Source organism: Anolis sagrei, chromosome X (genome assembly GCF_037176765.1).
Source record: "Anolis sagrei isolate rAnoSag1 chromosome X, rAnoSag1.mat, whole genome shotgun sequence".
Taxonomy (NCBI): domain Eukaryota; kingdom Metazoa; phylum Chordata; class Lepidosauria; order Squamata; family Dactyloidae; genus Anolis; species Anolis sagrei.
The window spans coordinates 27,261,475-27,278,351 of record NC_090034.1 but is presented as its reverse complement, the minus strand read 5'-3'; the positions used below and the strand labels follow the sequence as shown (position 1 = coordinate 27,278,351).

The 16,877-nt window shown below is 42.0% G+C and overlaps 1 protein-coding gene across 5 annotated transcripts in view; it reads right to left on the bottom strand.

Annotated features, from left to right (window-relative positions):
• Window positions 1-2,461: 2,461 nt before the first annotated feature.
• RAB11FIP3 (RAB11 family interacting protein 3) overlaps window positions 2,462-16,877 on the bottom strand; it is a 112,778-nt gene continuing 98,362 nt past the window's right edge. For all 5 annotated transcript variants that reach the window (XM_060786226.2, XM_060786227.2, XM_060786228.2 and 2 more), the window contains 6 exons: window positions 16,517-16,657; window positions 13,968-14,049; window positions 10,949-11,086; window positions 9,145-9,300; window positions 8,107-8,247; window positions 2,462-6,156 (listed from right to left, as the gene is read on the bottom strand). In XM_060786226.2, the coding sequence (XP_060642209.2) occupies window positions 6,043-6,156; window positions 8,107-8,247; window positions 9,145-9,300; window positions 10,949-11,086; window positions 13,968-14,049; window positions 16,517-16,657 (772 nt within the window). In that variant the 3' untranslated portion in view covers window positions 2,462-6,042. The remainder of the gene's footprint in view (window positions 6,157-8,106; window positions 8,248-9,144; window positions 9,301-10,948; window positions 11,087-13,967; window positions 14,050-16,516; window positions 16,658-16,877) is intronic.

Here is a 16,877-nt window from a genome sequence, read left to right as displayed (position 1 = left end):
GCTTAAACACTGCAGAATAATGCATCCGTTAGGGTGATCATGTGGATTCATACCCTCATTCTCTATGAAAGCTAAGTTCTCTTGTCCCATTATTGTGAAATGCAACCAAGAGATGAGCCTTTAATCAAAGAGAAGGCATGAGTCTCCAGAGGGAAGAGAACAGATGAAGGCCAGTATTTTTGTTACCTTTGCATCCTTTGCCTTTCTCTCAAGAAAGGTGCAAGGCAATGTTCCACTGCACGCTGTAATTTCAGCAATGCTTGGATGCCCTCTTGTGTCAATGCAACAGAAGTGCACCAGCATGCCAAGATTAACATTTTGGGAACATTTTGCATTTTATTAAGTAACTAGCTTGGATATCCAGCATAAGGTTGTGGGTGAACAACAACTCATATCAGCCGGTCCGAGTCCCCCTTCAGGGGTGAGAAGAGTGGGGTATAAGTACAGTAAATAATAATCATGCCAGGTTTACCCCCTGAAACTCCATCAGTAAAGTTTGTCATGTTGGGCAAGTTTGCTCTAGATGCATCAGTGGTGTTCAGTGTGATCTCTGGCTGTAGGATAAACTATAGCTCCCACCGTGGTGGATCAGTCCCCTCAAATCCTGCCAGTAGATTAAATTGGTCATTGGTGTTCTGTGTGCGAAATTTGGTCCAGGTCCATCATAAGTGGAGTCCAGAGTGCTCTTTGATTTAACGTGAACTTTAAATCCCATTACCTACAACTCCCAAATGTCAAGGGTAATTCCCCCCAAAACCCACCAGTATTTAAATTTGGGCATATCGGGTATGCCTGCAAGTTTGGTCCAGATGCATTGTTCTTTGGGTTCACAGTGCTCTCTGGATGTGAGCTACAACTATAAATCAAGGTCAATTGCCCCCAAACCTCTCGAGTATTTTTGTTGGTCATGAGGGTTCTGTGTGCCAAATTTGGTCCAGGTTCATTGATGGTGGGGGCCACACTGCTCTGTCTTGATGCAGGGTGAACTACAACTTCCATCATGTTGAGTCAGTCCCCCAAACCTTTTCAGGATGTTCACTTGCTGATCAATTCTGCTCTGTTTGTTGTGCAACATAGACAAGAATAGGAAAGGGTTATGGAAAAGGGGAAGTGGGCAGGATCTAAGGAACAAATGAACTCTGGGGTATTTGTGGTGGAGGAAACACATGAAATCTAGGATGAAATTGTCCCCGTATGAAAGCATTCACTTAGGTGGTGGGCAATATGGTGTTTGTGGAGGACATTGGCAGGGCTCTTTTACTCACTATAACCTGCAATGTCATTGGAGGGAGGGCCTTTGGTGTCTCCTGCGTAGTGGGAGCTATAGCCATTTGTGGAAGTGGGAGCCTCTCTGTGTAAGTGGACACCACAGCCACATACACACATACATATTTTCACTTTTATTATGTGTATAGATCTAGCAATCTCAGTCACATTGGAATGGTATTGGGGTATGATGCTATTGGGATGCCATATTATTCTGTCTCCTAGCAAAGGAAGCTCCTTTGGAAACAAGGAGAGAGACATCAATTTGTGATTTTGAGAGGATGTTCCTGGAAAGTGAACAGGAAAAGAAAACAACAACATCCACAACAGTATGCAAAGACAGGAGAACGGCCTGCCTAAGGGGAGCATGCTTGTTCCATCAATGTTTAACATTTACACAAATGGCTAGCCACTGCTAGAAGGGACAGAGACCTTCATCTATGCTGATGATCATGTCATCACCATCAAGCAGGGAGCTTTGAAACGGTTGAACAGAAGCTCTCTGAAGCTTTAGGTGCTCTTACTCTTTTTACAGGGAAAACCAGCTGATTCCTAATCCATATAAAATACAGATCTTAAGAACAGATAAGCATCTCAAGGAGGATGACCTGAGAAGGAATCCCACTGGAGCATTGCAGCACACCCAAATACCTGGGGGTACTCCGGACCGTGCTCTCACCTACAAGAAGCACTGCTTGAATATCAAGCAAAAAGTGGGTGCTAGAAATGACATCATACGAAAGCTGACTGGCACAACCTGGAGATCACAACCAGACACAGTGAAGACATCTGTTCTTGCACTTTGCCACTCTGCTGCTGACTCCGCATGCCCAGTGTGGAATAAATCTCACCATGTTAAAACAGTGGATGTGCCTCTTAATGAGACATTCCGCATTATCATAGGATGTCTATGCGCAACACTGCTGGAGAAATTATACTTTTTAGCCGGTATTGCACCACCTGACATCTGCCGGGAAGTAGCAGCCAGTAATGAAAGGACCAAGGTATTGACATCTCCGCCCCATCCTCTCTTCAGATATCAGCCAGTAAGCTGAGGTCTTAAATCAAGAAACAGCTTCCTAAGATCTACAGAGATACTTGCAGGAACAGTAAGCGAGAGTCCAAAAGTGGCAGGCTAGAACCCAGAGCACAAAAAGAGAAGAAAACACAGAACAAACACACAGAGAGCCAAATGTCCAGCAAAGAGACAGTAACAGGTTTTAATCAGACAAGAGTCAGTACACCCGTTATATGACAAATAAGACCATTTGTCTCCTTTTTGGAAATTCCTTCACATACCAGCAGGGAAGAACTTTTTTTTTCTTTTCCTCAGGAAATTAAAGCAGTGTGTGCAAGCCAGTGCTCCACTTTTGTTGGTTTCGTTTCCCCCCTCCCTCCTGTGACTTATTTACATTACAGTACCTCTTTTGTGATCAATAACCAGGAGGCCGGGAGAGGAGTGTGTGTTGATCTCACAGACGCCTGTGCCCAAGTCAAGGAAGGCAGATCTGATTATTTATAGATTTGTACATTATAAATACATACATACATACATATATAGAGAGATAGATTTGTGTGTGTTTATACACAGATGCATCACTCTCTTCTTCTTTAAAGTATTAAAAAAGTTGATCGGCCTTCAAGCTATAAAAAAATACCTAACTCTACCAGGTAGAAAAAGAAGAAAAATCTTTCCCTCTCCAAGTATACACAGATTTACACCCAGAATTCCTCTGCAAATGTACAGTACATGGATTTCTCTCTCTTTCTCTTGCTAAATTAGGCATGGGCAGGCTTCAGCCCTCCAAGTGTTTTGGACTTCAATTCCCATAATTCCAAATTGTGGGAGTTGACGTCCAAAACACCTGGAGGAAGGACAGAAGTTTGCCCATGCCTGCTCTATATGAACATGCCTGCATTGGAAACAACACTGGAAGGGCCAGATGGCCATAGAGGAAAAGAACTGAACGCTCATGTTTTATTACAAAATGTAAGTAAACATGTTCTAGCAGGAAAATGCTGCTTTGGTGGTGGTAAGGGAATGGTTGGGAATGGCCTAGCAAGGATCTGTGTGGCTCTGGTAGTCCGTGAAGACCAAACGTGGATTTTTTGAAGATTGCATGTCACTGAGGAATCTCTTCCAATAAAGCAGAGATAAAAGAACTGTAAATTTGGAGGGAGGCAGACAGGAGAAGACAGCTGTTCTCAGGTAGAAGAGCAGCACCTTGAACCTGCTTTGGGGCTTCTGCTTCATCTACAGAGCCTCTTGAGAGGCCATAAACACAACAGAGTAGAATGACAAAGGTAGCCCTTACATCTACCAAGACATTACTCGAAGGTTTATATGAACACAGAAAGTTGAAAGTACTCCCCAAATTCAGTTGGGAGCCTTCAACGGGAGTGTCCTCAGCCCCACGTTTTTTTTCTATAAATGCTCTTTGTTGCCAACACAGGACTGGAGATGGCCATCAAAATAGAAAACGATGAAGATATTATTCCTAAATCATAAGCTGTGATATGGCTGCTCTGTTTTTGTTCAGGTTGTGTCTGAAGGAAGGGGATCAAAAGATTGAGAGCTGGGGAACTGCTAAACATGAAAGGATGATTGGGTATTGTGGGTGTGAAGAAGTTGATCCTCTGTATTGCCGTCTGTCACAGCCATGCAGGCTCGATCCACTTGGAAATTTTGGAAAAGGTGGTGTCATTTTATATTGCACATGGCGGACTGAGGACTAAAGCACCTTATGATTGCAAAGAGGAAAGAGATGTATTAAATGCCAACAATGCCACCTCTCTATGAGAACTGGATGCGTGCGTGGCTCAGGCAGGTATGGAAGGCACTGCTACCTCATCATCGATGCAGCACAATCGGTTTGTGTCTTTTTTAGGGGGAGAGGAGAGTATGCTTTTCCCAATAGAGAAGAAGCATGAATAAAAGACTCCCGCTCTCCAGTCCATTCCAGAACTTAACTTGTGAGGAGAATCCCAGTTTGGACCACTCTGTAGCCTTGCACTGGGCTTTAGAGTGCTTTTCCTCCCTCTTTCACAATAAAGACACAGTGAAACAAGAGCCACTGAATGAAGTTTCAAGACTAGTCTGTTCCTAGTTGTGCATTAAGAAGAGGAAACTTCCAAATAAGCAAGAACTCTAAAACCAAGTCCCAAGGCCACATTTTGAAAAATACAGAAAACAATGTAACCCTCTAATTCAGTGGAAATAGTGTGCCTTTTAGGTATTGGCAATATGACATCCGCCCATAAATCGGGGGTGGGGGGTGAAAATGAGTGAAAAACACCACTTTTGCCCCAGAATATCCTAGTGAGATATATATATATATATATATATAGGCAGGAGGGGAGAGCAAGAGAGAATAAGATTCAACACAACTCTTTCATTTCTCCCCAAGATATGCAGAAATCAGTCATGGTTCATACATTTAGAGCCAATTCTTGCACCAGAGGGAGGAATGGATATCACAGTCTTCATCCATAGTTAGCAAAATGTTTTGATGTGTCCAACATGGTTGTACCAGTAGCTGGGAATGTTACTTCTGTCTTCTGGCTTCTCTCCTCCTCCCCCTTTTCTTTCCCAGTTGTTATTCCTGCTTCAAAGTGACCAAATAGATAGGCAAAGAAAAGGACAATCTGCAGTAAAGAAAAAGGTGTGCCGTGACAGCGTAATGAAGTGGTTTCATTGAGGAAAGAAACTGGGGGGAATCAGGCCTGCCTCCAGTGCTACACTATCATCGGCTTAGCATCCCCCCTTCCTGACGGCTGGACCCAGCAGGCCAAATACATATCACCTGGTGGACAGGTGCCTTGAAGGGCCACCTGTCAGCTGCCACTCAGTCGTCAACCAGATGGCACCAGGGGTCTCACTCCCTCCACTTTTCAGCAGCTCCTCACCTCCCCACAATTTTGTTTGGCGGTCAAGTCTTGTCTTTTTAAGGCAGCTGGCCCAAGGAAGGAAAATCAAGACACCCCCTAAGTTACCTGTGGTAGGCCCCTGAAAAATGCTTTTCTGCTCCAAAAGAAACAAGTTGTTTCTGAAAGCCAGAGAAACACCAAGGTTTTTAGATAAGGCCTGGGCCCAAGGCAGCCCTGTCTCTTTTTCCTTTGGCTAAACAAGGAGAAGTCACAGCCACGCTTCATGTTGTGTGCGTCACCTCTTGGAGAAACTCTACAATGCTACGGAGGAATGTGTTGCCAAGTGCAACCAATACGCCTTGGTGAACTCTCAGGAAGAAATGGTCAAGCAGAGATGAATGGGCAAGGCATTTGGGGCCTCTGGTCCCTTTATCACCCCACCACGACTGCCATGTTGAGAAGCTTAGCGGCCCTCCCCTCCTTCTCTGCTTAATTCCTCTACCTGTTGCAGGTGGAATGGCTTGGGAGGTGATGGGAATGGGTTTCAAATTGTAGCACTCTGTCCGCTACATTCTCAAAGCAAGGTGCTGCTGGTGTGCATTCATGTTCATCGCCCCCACCCCCTTTTACATCTCATTCAGTGGCCACTTCCTTTGTTCGAGGTTCCCTTCCACCAAGCCCGATCTCACCCCCATCAGTCACTGGAGGGAAAGGAGGCCGGCTCAACCGCGGGTCTTTTCTTCCCTCAAGTCCACCAGGATCTGTCACCCAGCCCATCCCGATGTGAGGCTTCCTGTGCCTTCTTTGCAGAGCAAAGACTTTTTTTGCCAGTGTTCTCTTCCTAGAGCAGCAAATCCATCATTGACAGACAGGCACCATCAGGATCGCAAGCCCACAGCGCTGAGGCTTCTATTTGACTTCCAGGATCGACGGGTTGGTTTCCATGATGGCCACAATGATCCTGTCAATGTAGTCTTGAAGTCGGTAATTGATCTCTTCTTGTTTCTGAATGGCCTCCATTAGCTGTTTGAAAAGAAGGGCATTCATTACTGGAAGGCTTCCCGGTTATGGCCAAGCTTGCTCAAACACCGTAGGGCAATTATCAGTACTGTGCTCTGAAACACCAGAGCAAACCATAATGAAATATCAAAAGAACAATTCCAAAAACCATTCCTTCACCCCTAAAGTACCTTATAAAAAATGCAAAAGTAACAAAAGACAATGGGTTGTATTGAAAGAGATGACGCTAGCCAACACACATTTGGTTGCCTCAGATGTTAGCCCTGATTCTGGGTCTATCAGACCTGCTGACATCCGGGCGTCCCCTGGGCAACGTCTTCGTAGACGGCCGATTCTCTCAACCCAGAAGCAACCGGAGACGACTTGAAGCATGCAAACAAGGAAGACCTGCTGATTCCAAAAACGGCACCAGTTTCCCCTGAGGTGCAGAAATATGCCATCTACCAGTCACCGTCTGCTCACCCATCAAAAATCATGATAGCCATATCTAAGAAACTAGAGCTGATGCGGTTCTCTGCAATGCAATTTTCTGAATCAGCACCCCAAACAACCCCAGAAACAGTTCTTAAAAACAAAAATACCGGGAAATTTATTTTTGTTGTGTTGTGTTAGTCTTCACCAGATATTGATTACAAATGGCCAATGCTTTACATATCGTTGGGATTTAGCACAAATATTGGAAGACTTTTTAACACTTCGATGAATTGCAGCATGAATTCAATAATTTGTTTTCTATTTCATGGGGCAGTAAAAAAACAAGCTTGCTCCATTTTCTACCTGACATCTCTACAGATAGCTAAGCATGGCCATCATGTCACCTCTTACTCTTCATTCCACCCAAGTAAACATACCCAATCTTCTAAGCCAGTGGTTCTCAACCTGTGGGTCCCTAGGTGTCTACAACACCCAGAAATCCCAGCCAGTTTACCAGATGTTGGGGTTTCTGGGAGTTGAAGGCCAAAACATCTGGAGACCTACAGGTTGAGAACTACTGCTCTTAGCCATCAATATTCTCGTGAGGTTTGACCAGTAGACTAGAGTGTTACTATTCCTTTCCTCAGTCTGGAAACTATACTCCTGTTCACGCAGCCTGGAATTACACCAGTGTTTCTGGTTGCTATATTACACTGCTGACATGTTTAGTTTATGGTCTACTAAGACTCTTAGATCTTTTTCACATGTAGCATTGTCAAGCCAGGTCCTACATATCCTACATTCTGTTTACCTTTTCTTGCCATAATGTAGTAGCTTACATTTATTCATTTTGCTACATTTGGCTCAACTAGACAATCTGTTGTGATCATGGTCCTATTAGCTACCCCTCCAAATTTGCATTTATCTGCAAATTTTATATGCATATCCCCTGTTACATCATTCAAACTGTTTATAAAAGTGGGGCTCATCACCAGGATTTCCACTGAAGTGTACTACTTCTAATTGTTGACTTGGTTTTAAATAGTTTGAACTATTTTAACCGCTTTATACAAAGTCTGATCAACTGTTAGATCTTTGGAAATGGCCAGGTTATAAATATCTTCCTATCCTATCCAATTTGTCATCGATCCACTCCTTCAGCTGCATTCAGATCTACTGTTTGCCAAATGATAGATAGTAGAATAAATATGTATCATAAATATCTACCATTTGCCATATGGTAGATAGTAGAATAAATATTTTGATCATCAATAAATACATTTCTGATTAGTTTATTTATAAAAGGACGATGCACTTGGATCTGGCAAGCAGAGACTTTAGTCTGGCGACAAGAGAAAAACATGGAAGTTAGGGTGTTCCAAAGCCCCTAATTGGCACATTTTGAATTTAAAAGCACGTCAGAGTTCAATTACTAAAACATCTTGAGATGTTTCAATTTCAGATCCTAAAGAATGTAATTTCTCTGTTACAATTGGCAGGAAAGGAGTGCCCTGCCCGGAGGCCCTCCAACAACGGTACCTCGTCGCGGGAAACCGAGCTGATTTCTGCAGCCAGAGACTCCGAGAAGGACGCAGAGAAGAGGTTCTTGGCGCCTTGAATACTGAGGTTGATGATCTGCCCGTTCAGTTCATCATTCTGGTCCTTCAAGGTTCGGTTGTCCTGTTTACAAGCAGAAACCAAAATGCAGAAACCAAAATGTCAGCTCTTTCCATGATGGAAGTAAGGAGGAAGTAAATGAAACTACCTCATGCAGAATCCGATCATTGAAAACTCTGTTCTGGCTGAGAGTGCTGTTTTTGAGGTCACAGACCTCTGTCAAGTTCTGCCACCTGGCTCAGCATAGCAGATTCATAAACTTGTGTGATTCTAAATGTCTATGAACATCGCTAAAAATATTGGAAATATATACAAGGCAAGTTTCAACCTGCGTCTCATACAGGAAGTTGTCTTACCCTGGCTAAATCAGAGAGAAACTTGGCAACAGCCAAGGTCACCTGGAGAAAACTATCTCCTAGTAAAAACTTTACTTGGAATTGGGCTGATCTACAAGGAAGGTTGCTCAGTAGTGGGTTAATAATATGTAGCTGAGCCTGTTTGTAAAAACTGCAGGACAATAAGATGTGAGACATACATTCAACATCCTGGTTATGAGAAGGGACTCCCTCCAGCAAATCTGCCTCGAAGCACTTTGGATAGGAAGACATTGCACCATGCCTAAGAGCAGGCATGGGTAAACTTCGGCCCTCCAGGAGTTTTGGACTTCCCCACAATTTCTAACAGCCTTGGGCCCTTTCCTTTCCCCCCTCAGCTGCTTAACTGGAAAAGGAAAGGAAAAAGAAGGTGCCTAAGGCTGTTAGAAATTGTGGGGAAGTCCAAAACACCTGGAGGGAGGGCCGAAGTTTGCCTGTGCCTGCCTTAGAGAATAGGCACTCAACTGTAGCATTGGTCCGAGACCAGGGCGTGGGTTTGCAACCGACTGGGGCAACCCTGGGCAATGCACTACAGACTCAGCATGCCAGCGAAGACCATGCCACAAGAGGCTTTCTTCCCACCTACCTGCTTGAGCCGCCTGATCTCCTGCTCTAGCTCCGTTTCCCGCGTCCGGCTGTTGTACTCCTGGAGGCCAATGCTGCTGCTCCTGCCCCTTCGCTGCTCAGCCTCCAGCTTGAAGAGCTGCAAGTGTTCCAGCTGTTTCCTTAGGTCCTCAATCAGCTGCCGAGCAAGGAGTAAGAAGAGGAAAGGACTATTATTTGAAAAAATACCACTTGTTTCAGGCTCATATACACAACAGCAGTGTTGACTACAAAGAAGCAAACAAGCTGTTGTTTTTCAGTGGTTATTATGGAACTGTAAATTTTATATAATATCATATGTTTTAATTATTCTTACTTTTGCTTTAAATGTGTATTTGTTTTGGGATTTGAGTGGGATTGGTATTTACTTATGTTTATTGTACTCCATTAAATGTTTGCTGATTTTGTTGTTCACTGCCCTGAGTACCCTAAGGGAGATAGGACGGTATATAAATAGATTTAGTATAAAATTATTAGATATAAATAATTTTAGTATTATTATATATTTATAAGCCTAAGTACTCTAGTACAAGCATGGGCCAACTTCTGCCTCCCTCCAGGTGTTTTGGACTTCAACTCCCACATTTTCTAATAGCCGAGATATTAAAAAATATCATAATATGTTGTCGAAAGCCTTCATGGCCAGATTCACTGGGTTGCTGTGTGTTTTCTGGGCTGCCTGGCCATGTTCCAGCAGCATTCTCTCCTGACATTTCACCTAATGGCATCTTCAGAGGTCTGTTGGCAATGAAGCAAGTGGAGTGTGTAGCTATACCTGTGGAATAATATCCAGGGTGGGAGAAAGAACCCTTGCCTGTTTGAAGCAAGTGTGCATGTTGCATTTGGTGAGCTTGAATAGTATTGAGTAGCCTTGCAGTTGCATAGGAACCCCCAAACGCAGCAGCATTGACCAGACACTAATCAAAAAACAAGAAAGGCACTGTAGACTGATTCAGTCAGAGAAGTCAGCCATAGCAGAGCACTTGATGAACCAACCTGGACACAGAATGTTATCTGAGAACACAGAAATGCTGGACCAGTCTAACCACCATCATGTCAGACGACACATTGAAATCCACAAGAAGCATGTGGACAACTTCAACAAAAAGGAGGAAACCATGAAAATGAATTAACAAAATCTGGTTACCAGTATTTAAAAAAACACCAGAATCAAGACGGTAAATAAAGAACACCACTCATAAACAGGGCAACTTCAGACAGCAAACAGCCAGGTGCCAGTTAAACAAAGGATGCCTCCAGGCAAGCAACAGCCAGGCTACCTCTATGCAGATACCCTCACTGACTGACTTTGCAGCTGCAAGGCTACTCAATGCTAATCAAGCTGGCTAATTGCAACATTCACACTTGCTTCAAACAGACAAGGGTTCTTTCTCTCACCCTGGACATTATTCCACTCTCTCTCTCTATATACACACACACACACACAAATATACACAAATATATACACACATATACACATACATACACACACACCGTGTGTGTGTGTGTGTGTGTGTGTGTGTATACACACACATACGTACACACACCACTTGCCTTACTTCCAATAGACCTCTGAAAAAAACTTCTGAGGATGCCTGCCAGAGATGCAGGCGAAATTCAGGAAAGAATGCTACTGGAACATGGCCATACAGCAAAAAAAAAAACAAAACAAAAAAAAAAACCTTACAGCAACCCAATCATCATGATCATGATAATGATGGTGCCAGGACAGTTTTGTGGTCCATTATACTTCCAGAAGGCCCTGATTTGTAGTGAACTTGACTGACCTCCTGTGTGGATTCTTTATCCTTCTGAAACTGATGTCTCTCTTGATTCAGCTTATCTCCCAGTTTCTTCTTGTTCTCTTGCTCCTCATTTAGCTGCACTGTGAGATCTTCTATTTCATCCAATAACTTGCGCTTTTCCTAAATTAAGTGAGAGAAATCATGGGAGAGAAATGGTTTGTGAGTCCTTTCACTTTGAAACACTCAGGAGCTCAGTGGGAAAGCAAATGCATGCCGAAAGATCTGGATTTGATCCCATTTGAGTTTACATTAAAGGATACATGCTGCCTACCTGCAGTTCATGATGCTGAAAGCAGAAATGGATTGCAAGCACTACTATTGAAAAAGCCACCAGCCTTCACCTTCCCCCTTTCATAGGCATTCATTATGATTATGTAAAATATAATAATAATACAGTGATACCTTGACTTAAGAGTTTAGTTTGTTCTGTGCCCAAGCTGTTAACTCAAAATACTCAAGATCTCAAAGTGAATTTCCCCATTGAAATCCACTGAAAGGATGTTAACCCATTCAAGCTCTCAAAACCCCCCATTTTTTGTTAAGAAAATGCATTTTATAAATAACAAATAACGTATAAATGTACATTACTATATATACTATATTTATGACACATAATATCTTCATATTATGTTATATTCCATGTATACTATATCACATATACTATATTTATGCTATATTCATAATACAATATATTCATATTATACTATAGTCTATTTATACTATATTGTATATACTATATACTATATTCATATTATGCTATATTCAATTTATACTATACTATATAAATACTCTAATAAATAATATATTCATAATATAATATATTCTATTTATACTATATTATATATAATATATTTATACTAAATAATATAATATACTATATTCCATTTATACTATATTATGCATACTTTAAAAGGTAAAGGTTTCCCTGACATTAAGTCTAGTTGTGTCCGACTCTGGGGCGGGGGGTGATGTTCATTTCCATGTCTAAGTTGAAGAGTTGGCGTTGTCCATAGACACCTCCTAGGTCATGTGGCTGGCATGACTGCATGGAGTGCCATTACCTTCTTGCTGGAGCAGTACCTATTGATCTACTCACATTTGCATGTTTTCGAACTGCTTGGTTGGCGGAAGCTGGGGCTAACAGTGGGAGCTCAGCCTGCTTCCCGGATTCGAATTGCCAACCTTTCGGTTAGCAAGTTCAGCTGCTCAGCAGTTTAACCTGCTGCACCACTGGGGGGGGGGGGGGAGTTCCATATATACTATAATTATATTATATTTGTAATTTAATATATTCATATAATACTATATTCCATTTATACTTATTATATATACTATATTATACTACACAAGATAATATATCCATATACTATATTGCGCTCTCTTTCTCTTATCTATCTATCTCTATCTATCTATCTATCTATCTATCTATCTATATTCCATTTATACTACATTATACATATGATATTTATACTACATTCTGTCTAGCTTTATTCTAGGCAAACACACACATGAGTGCAACATTCAAATAATAAAGGTCAGGCATAATCAGGCAGTCCTAGGTATCATCAAGCGAAAATGTGGCACTTTGTCTCAGGGAGTGTAAAAGGGCCAGATGAAAAAAGTATCACAAGGTAAAGACTGATGAGAAAACAAGTTATCATGTGAGAAGGACCTCTGGCAAGAACAAAGGGAACGTGGAATGCTCTGAAGGGGAAGGTGATGATGGCAAGCCATTATGGGATGAACGAGTCCTGCATCGCTGTGCAACACAGCACTTGGCGCAGCCACCTTCACCCCAGTTGCTTCTATTCTTAGACACACAACCGTGAAATCCATAACCCCATAATTTTCCCATAAATCTCAAAAAGGAGTTGGAAAGTGAATTTAAGGAAAAAGGAATAACGAAATTAAAAGATTGGGAATCAAAGATGAAAAATATAGATGAGATAAAGGTCCAGTTATCAGGAGGGAACATTGGATGGTATAAAGTTCTACAACTTGAAAGATGGTTAAGGGAAATAAGAAAGAAATATAAAAGAGAGAGAGAATTTACCAAATTTGAAGAAATGATTAGCCAAAGGGGGAGTAAGGAAGGAAAAGAAAAAACAAAAGGTATAACAAGTGATATCTACAAAATGCTGCTGGAAGGAGTCCAGGAGGAGGACCACCTTAAAAGATGTGGGAGTTAGATTGTAATAAAGTAATACACCCACAAAACTGGAAAGGAATGTGGAATATGTGTATATTAAAAAATATGTCAATAAGAATAAAAGAGAATTATTACAAAGTGGTGTGGAGATGGTACCTCACACCAATCAGATTAAATCAAATTGACAAGAAACATTCTAAGCAGCGCTGGAGGGGCTGTCAAGAAACTGGCACATATAAACACATGTGGTGGTCTTGCAAATATGTTCAAAAATTTTGGGAAAATGTATTTCAAGAAATAAGAAGAATCACCCAACAGGAACACCGGAGATAGCACTGCTGTCATTTATTGACAATGTTAAAATACCAAAAGAGATAAAATAATTAATTGCCAATCTGGTAACAGCAGCAAGATTATTAATAGCTAAAAAATGGAAAGAAGGAGGGGAGTGCCAATTGGAAGAGTGGTATAGGGAGATCTGGGACATCGCAATAAACGATAAACTGACAGGAAACATTAAGGTTAAAAGAGGATTATCAAAAAAAGATTATTTTGGGAAGATTTGGGGGAAATTGATAGAATATGTATATATAGAAGGTAAGGGGACCAAACCTGTAATGGAAACAACTGATTTTTGGGAATAAGTATTGTAATTGGCTGGTCGGGGGTGAAGGGTTAGCACTGAGTGATTGGATGTAATGAAGCAGGAGAATGAAATATTATAAGTATCAAGACATACATGTTCTGTACAATTGTTAGTGGGAAGTGATAAGTATAAGAATGTTTAAATACTGAATATGTTAAAGCTACAATAAATAAAATTTAAAAAAGGGGGGGGGAGAGGAACCTCACCTCCTCTAGCCTCTCAATATTGGCTTTCAGGCAAGGAACACAGGAACGCAGCTCGCTGTTCTCATCATCCAGCTGTTGCAATCTGCGGCAATACAAAAAATGCACTTAAAAAGGTAGAAAAGATTTTCTGTCTCTTGGCTAACACAAGCTCTGTGGTTACTCACAGGATCAGGGTATAGGGATACAACCTGTGTTGGATGGAGTCACACTCCTCCTGAAGACACAGATACACAGCTTGAGGATGATCCTGGATTTACCATTGACTCCAGGGGCTCAGGTGTCGGCAATGACCAGGAGTACCTTTGCACAACTCAAAATTGTGTGCCAGCTGTGCCCGTACCTGGAGACAATGGATCTGGCCACGGTAGTTCACGGTAGTCCACGCTTTAATCACATCCCACTTGGATTACTACCGAGTGCTCTATGTGGGACTGCCTTTGAAGAGTGCTCAGAAGTTTCATCTGGTGCAGAGATCAGCAGCCAGGTTACTAATGGGAGCACTGTACAGGGAGCAAACAACTCCCATGATGCAGCAGCCCCACTGACTCCCAGTTTGCTACCAGGAGGAATTTAAAGTGCTGGTTGTTACCTTTAAAGCCCTAAACGGTTCAGGTCCAGACTACCTAACCAACCACCTCTCCTCATATGAACCTGCCCGGATGCTACAGTTATCAGGAGAGGTCCTTCTCTCAATTCGACCTCCATCCCAAACCCGGCTGGTGGGGACAAGAGAGGCGCCTTCTCTACAACTGTCCCCCGCCTCTGGAACTCCCTCCCAAAAGGCATCAGAACAGCCCCATTGCCGCCCTCGTTCAGAAAACAACTGGAAACCTTCCTATTGTTCCCAAGCATATGGTGAAATGAATGATTGAGTACATGGTATTATGAAATGTGAAACAGTTTATGGAAACGGCTTTGAAATTTCCCCTTTACTGTTGTTGTTTTAATGAGTTTTATAGGATGTTTTTATTGCTTTAATAGCTATTTGTTTTATACTATTAGAATTGCATTTAATTTAAATTGTACTGCTTATTTATTACAGAACAAGGCATTGGATATTTGCCTTTTTATGTCTGTGAGATGCCTTGAGTCCCCACAGGGAGATGGGGTGAGAAATAAATAAAGTTTTGATCGATAGATTGATTTTTCACTATGGAAGAAAAGCTAGTTCATATAGTAATGTATGTAGTATTTTAAGGCCATATTTCACCATTGGTTCATGTAGCATTTTAATGGTTTATGTATAGTATTTTAATAGTGTATTGCAATTGAATCTAAAGCGCATCTCAATTTTCAGGACCCTGAAACCAAAAGATTAGCTGGTGAAGGTCATGCACAGTGGCAAAAAGTGCACTCTTTGTAACTAGTTCCAAAAAAGGTGTGCATTACAATTGCTGTGCACTTATAATTCCTTCCAATTAAACGTAACACCAGAAAATCAGATAACCATTGATGGGAAGAAGGGAAGGGAAGGAAGACAGGAAGAAATTGGAAGGAGGGAAGATGGAAGGAAAAGGAAAAAAAGGAGGATGAGAAGGAAGAAATGAGAAAGTACATAGAGGATAGAAGAAGGTAAGAAAAGAAGAAGAAAGGAAGAGAAAGGAAAGGACAGGAAAGAGGGAGGGGGAAGGAAAAGATGGAGAAAAAGATAGGGAAGAAAGATGAAGGAAGGAAAATAAGAGAGGAAGAAAAGAGAAAGAAAGGAAGGGAAAATAAAGGAAAGGAAAGAGGGAGGGATAAAAGGAAGGAAAAGATGGGAAGAAAGATGAGGAAGGAATAGGAAAAGAAGGAAGGAAAAGAAGAAAGGAAGAAATAAAAGGATGGGAGAGGCAAAGATGGGGGGATACGGGCACCTTTTGGCATGTTATTGTAATGTACCATCAAACCTAATGTGCGTCTCCTTTTTGGCTAAACAATTGAGCCAAAAAAGATGAGCATTACAAACTAGTAAATATGGCTGTTAGGAATTGTGGAAGTCCAAAACACCTGGAGGGAGGGCCAAAATTGGCCCATGCCTGGTGTAAGCATTACATTAAACTACTACTAGAAAAGGTAGTGGCACATCCTTCCAGGGCTTTGCACACTCTGGACCAGTGTTTTGGCCTACAACTCTCAATAATCCCAGCCAGTTTACCAGCTGTTAGGATTTCTGGGAGTTGAAGGCCAAAACATCTGGGGACCCACAGGTTGAGAACCACTGCTCTAGACCTTTGTTTAGCCCTGTTAGTGTTTTATCTACAGTTCCTACAACTCCTTAATATTGGTTACGCTGAATGGTGCTGATGCGAGACATCGGCTGGAATGAGATCATCAGAGCACACTAAATGCGCGAGGACATTTTCACCCACAATGTGGGATGTAAATAATAATATTAACAATAATGCTGCAACAAATGGGGGATCTCATTTGCAGCCCGTCTATCAGCCTCTGCTGTTGCTACCCATTTCCCAAATACTGCGCTTCTCACACAAAAGATCCCAAACCTTTGTTGGATTCCAAATTCAAGCCATGGCCATCATTTCACAAATGATGCTGTGCAGCAGCCTTACCGGGCTTGCAGGTTCTCGATCTCAATGCTCTTCTCCCGCTCCATTTTGCTGAGAAGTTCTCTCTGCTTCCGGATTTCTTCCATGAGGATTTCGTCCGATTTCAGCTCCTGCTCTTTCAACTGCTCCTCCAAGGCATTTGCTCTAACCAGAAAAAGGAAAGCATTTGGGGTGAGCGTCTGTTCAGCTACAATTGCAGGTAAAGCCTTTTGTACAGGCACCAAAAGGGAAACGACTTAGGTATGTTTCTATTGAGGGCTGCTCATGTCAGAAATGGACCATAAAATGGCACTGAAAGGCCTAAACCTTCCTACAAAGGGGCTCTACTTAGGGGATCTATAGAATCAAATCTATAAAAGACGAA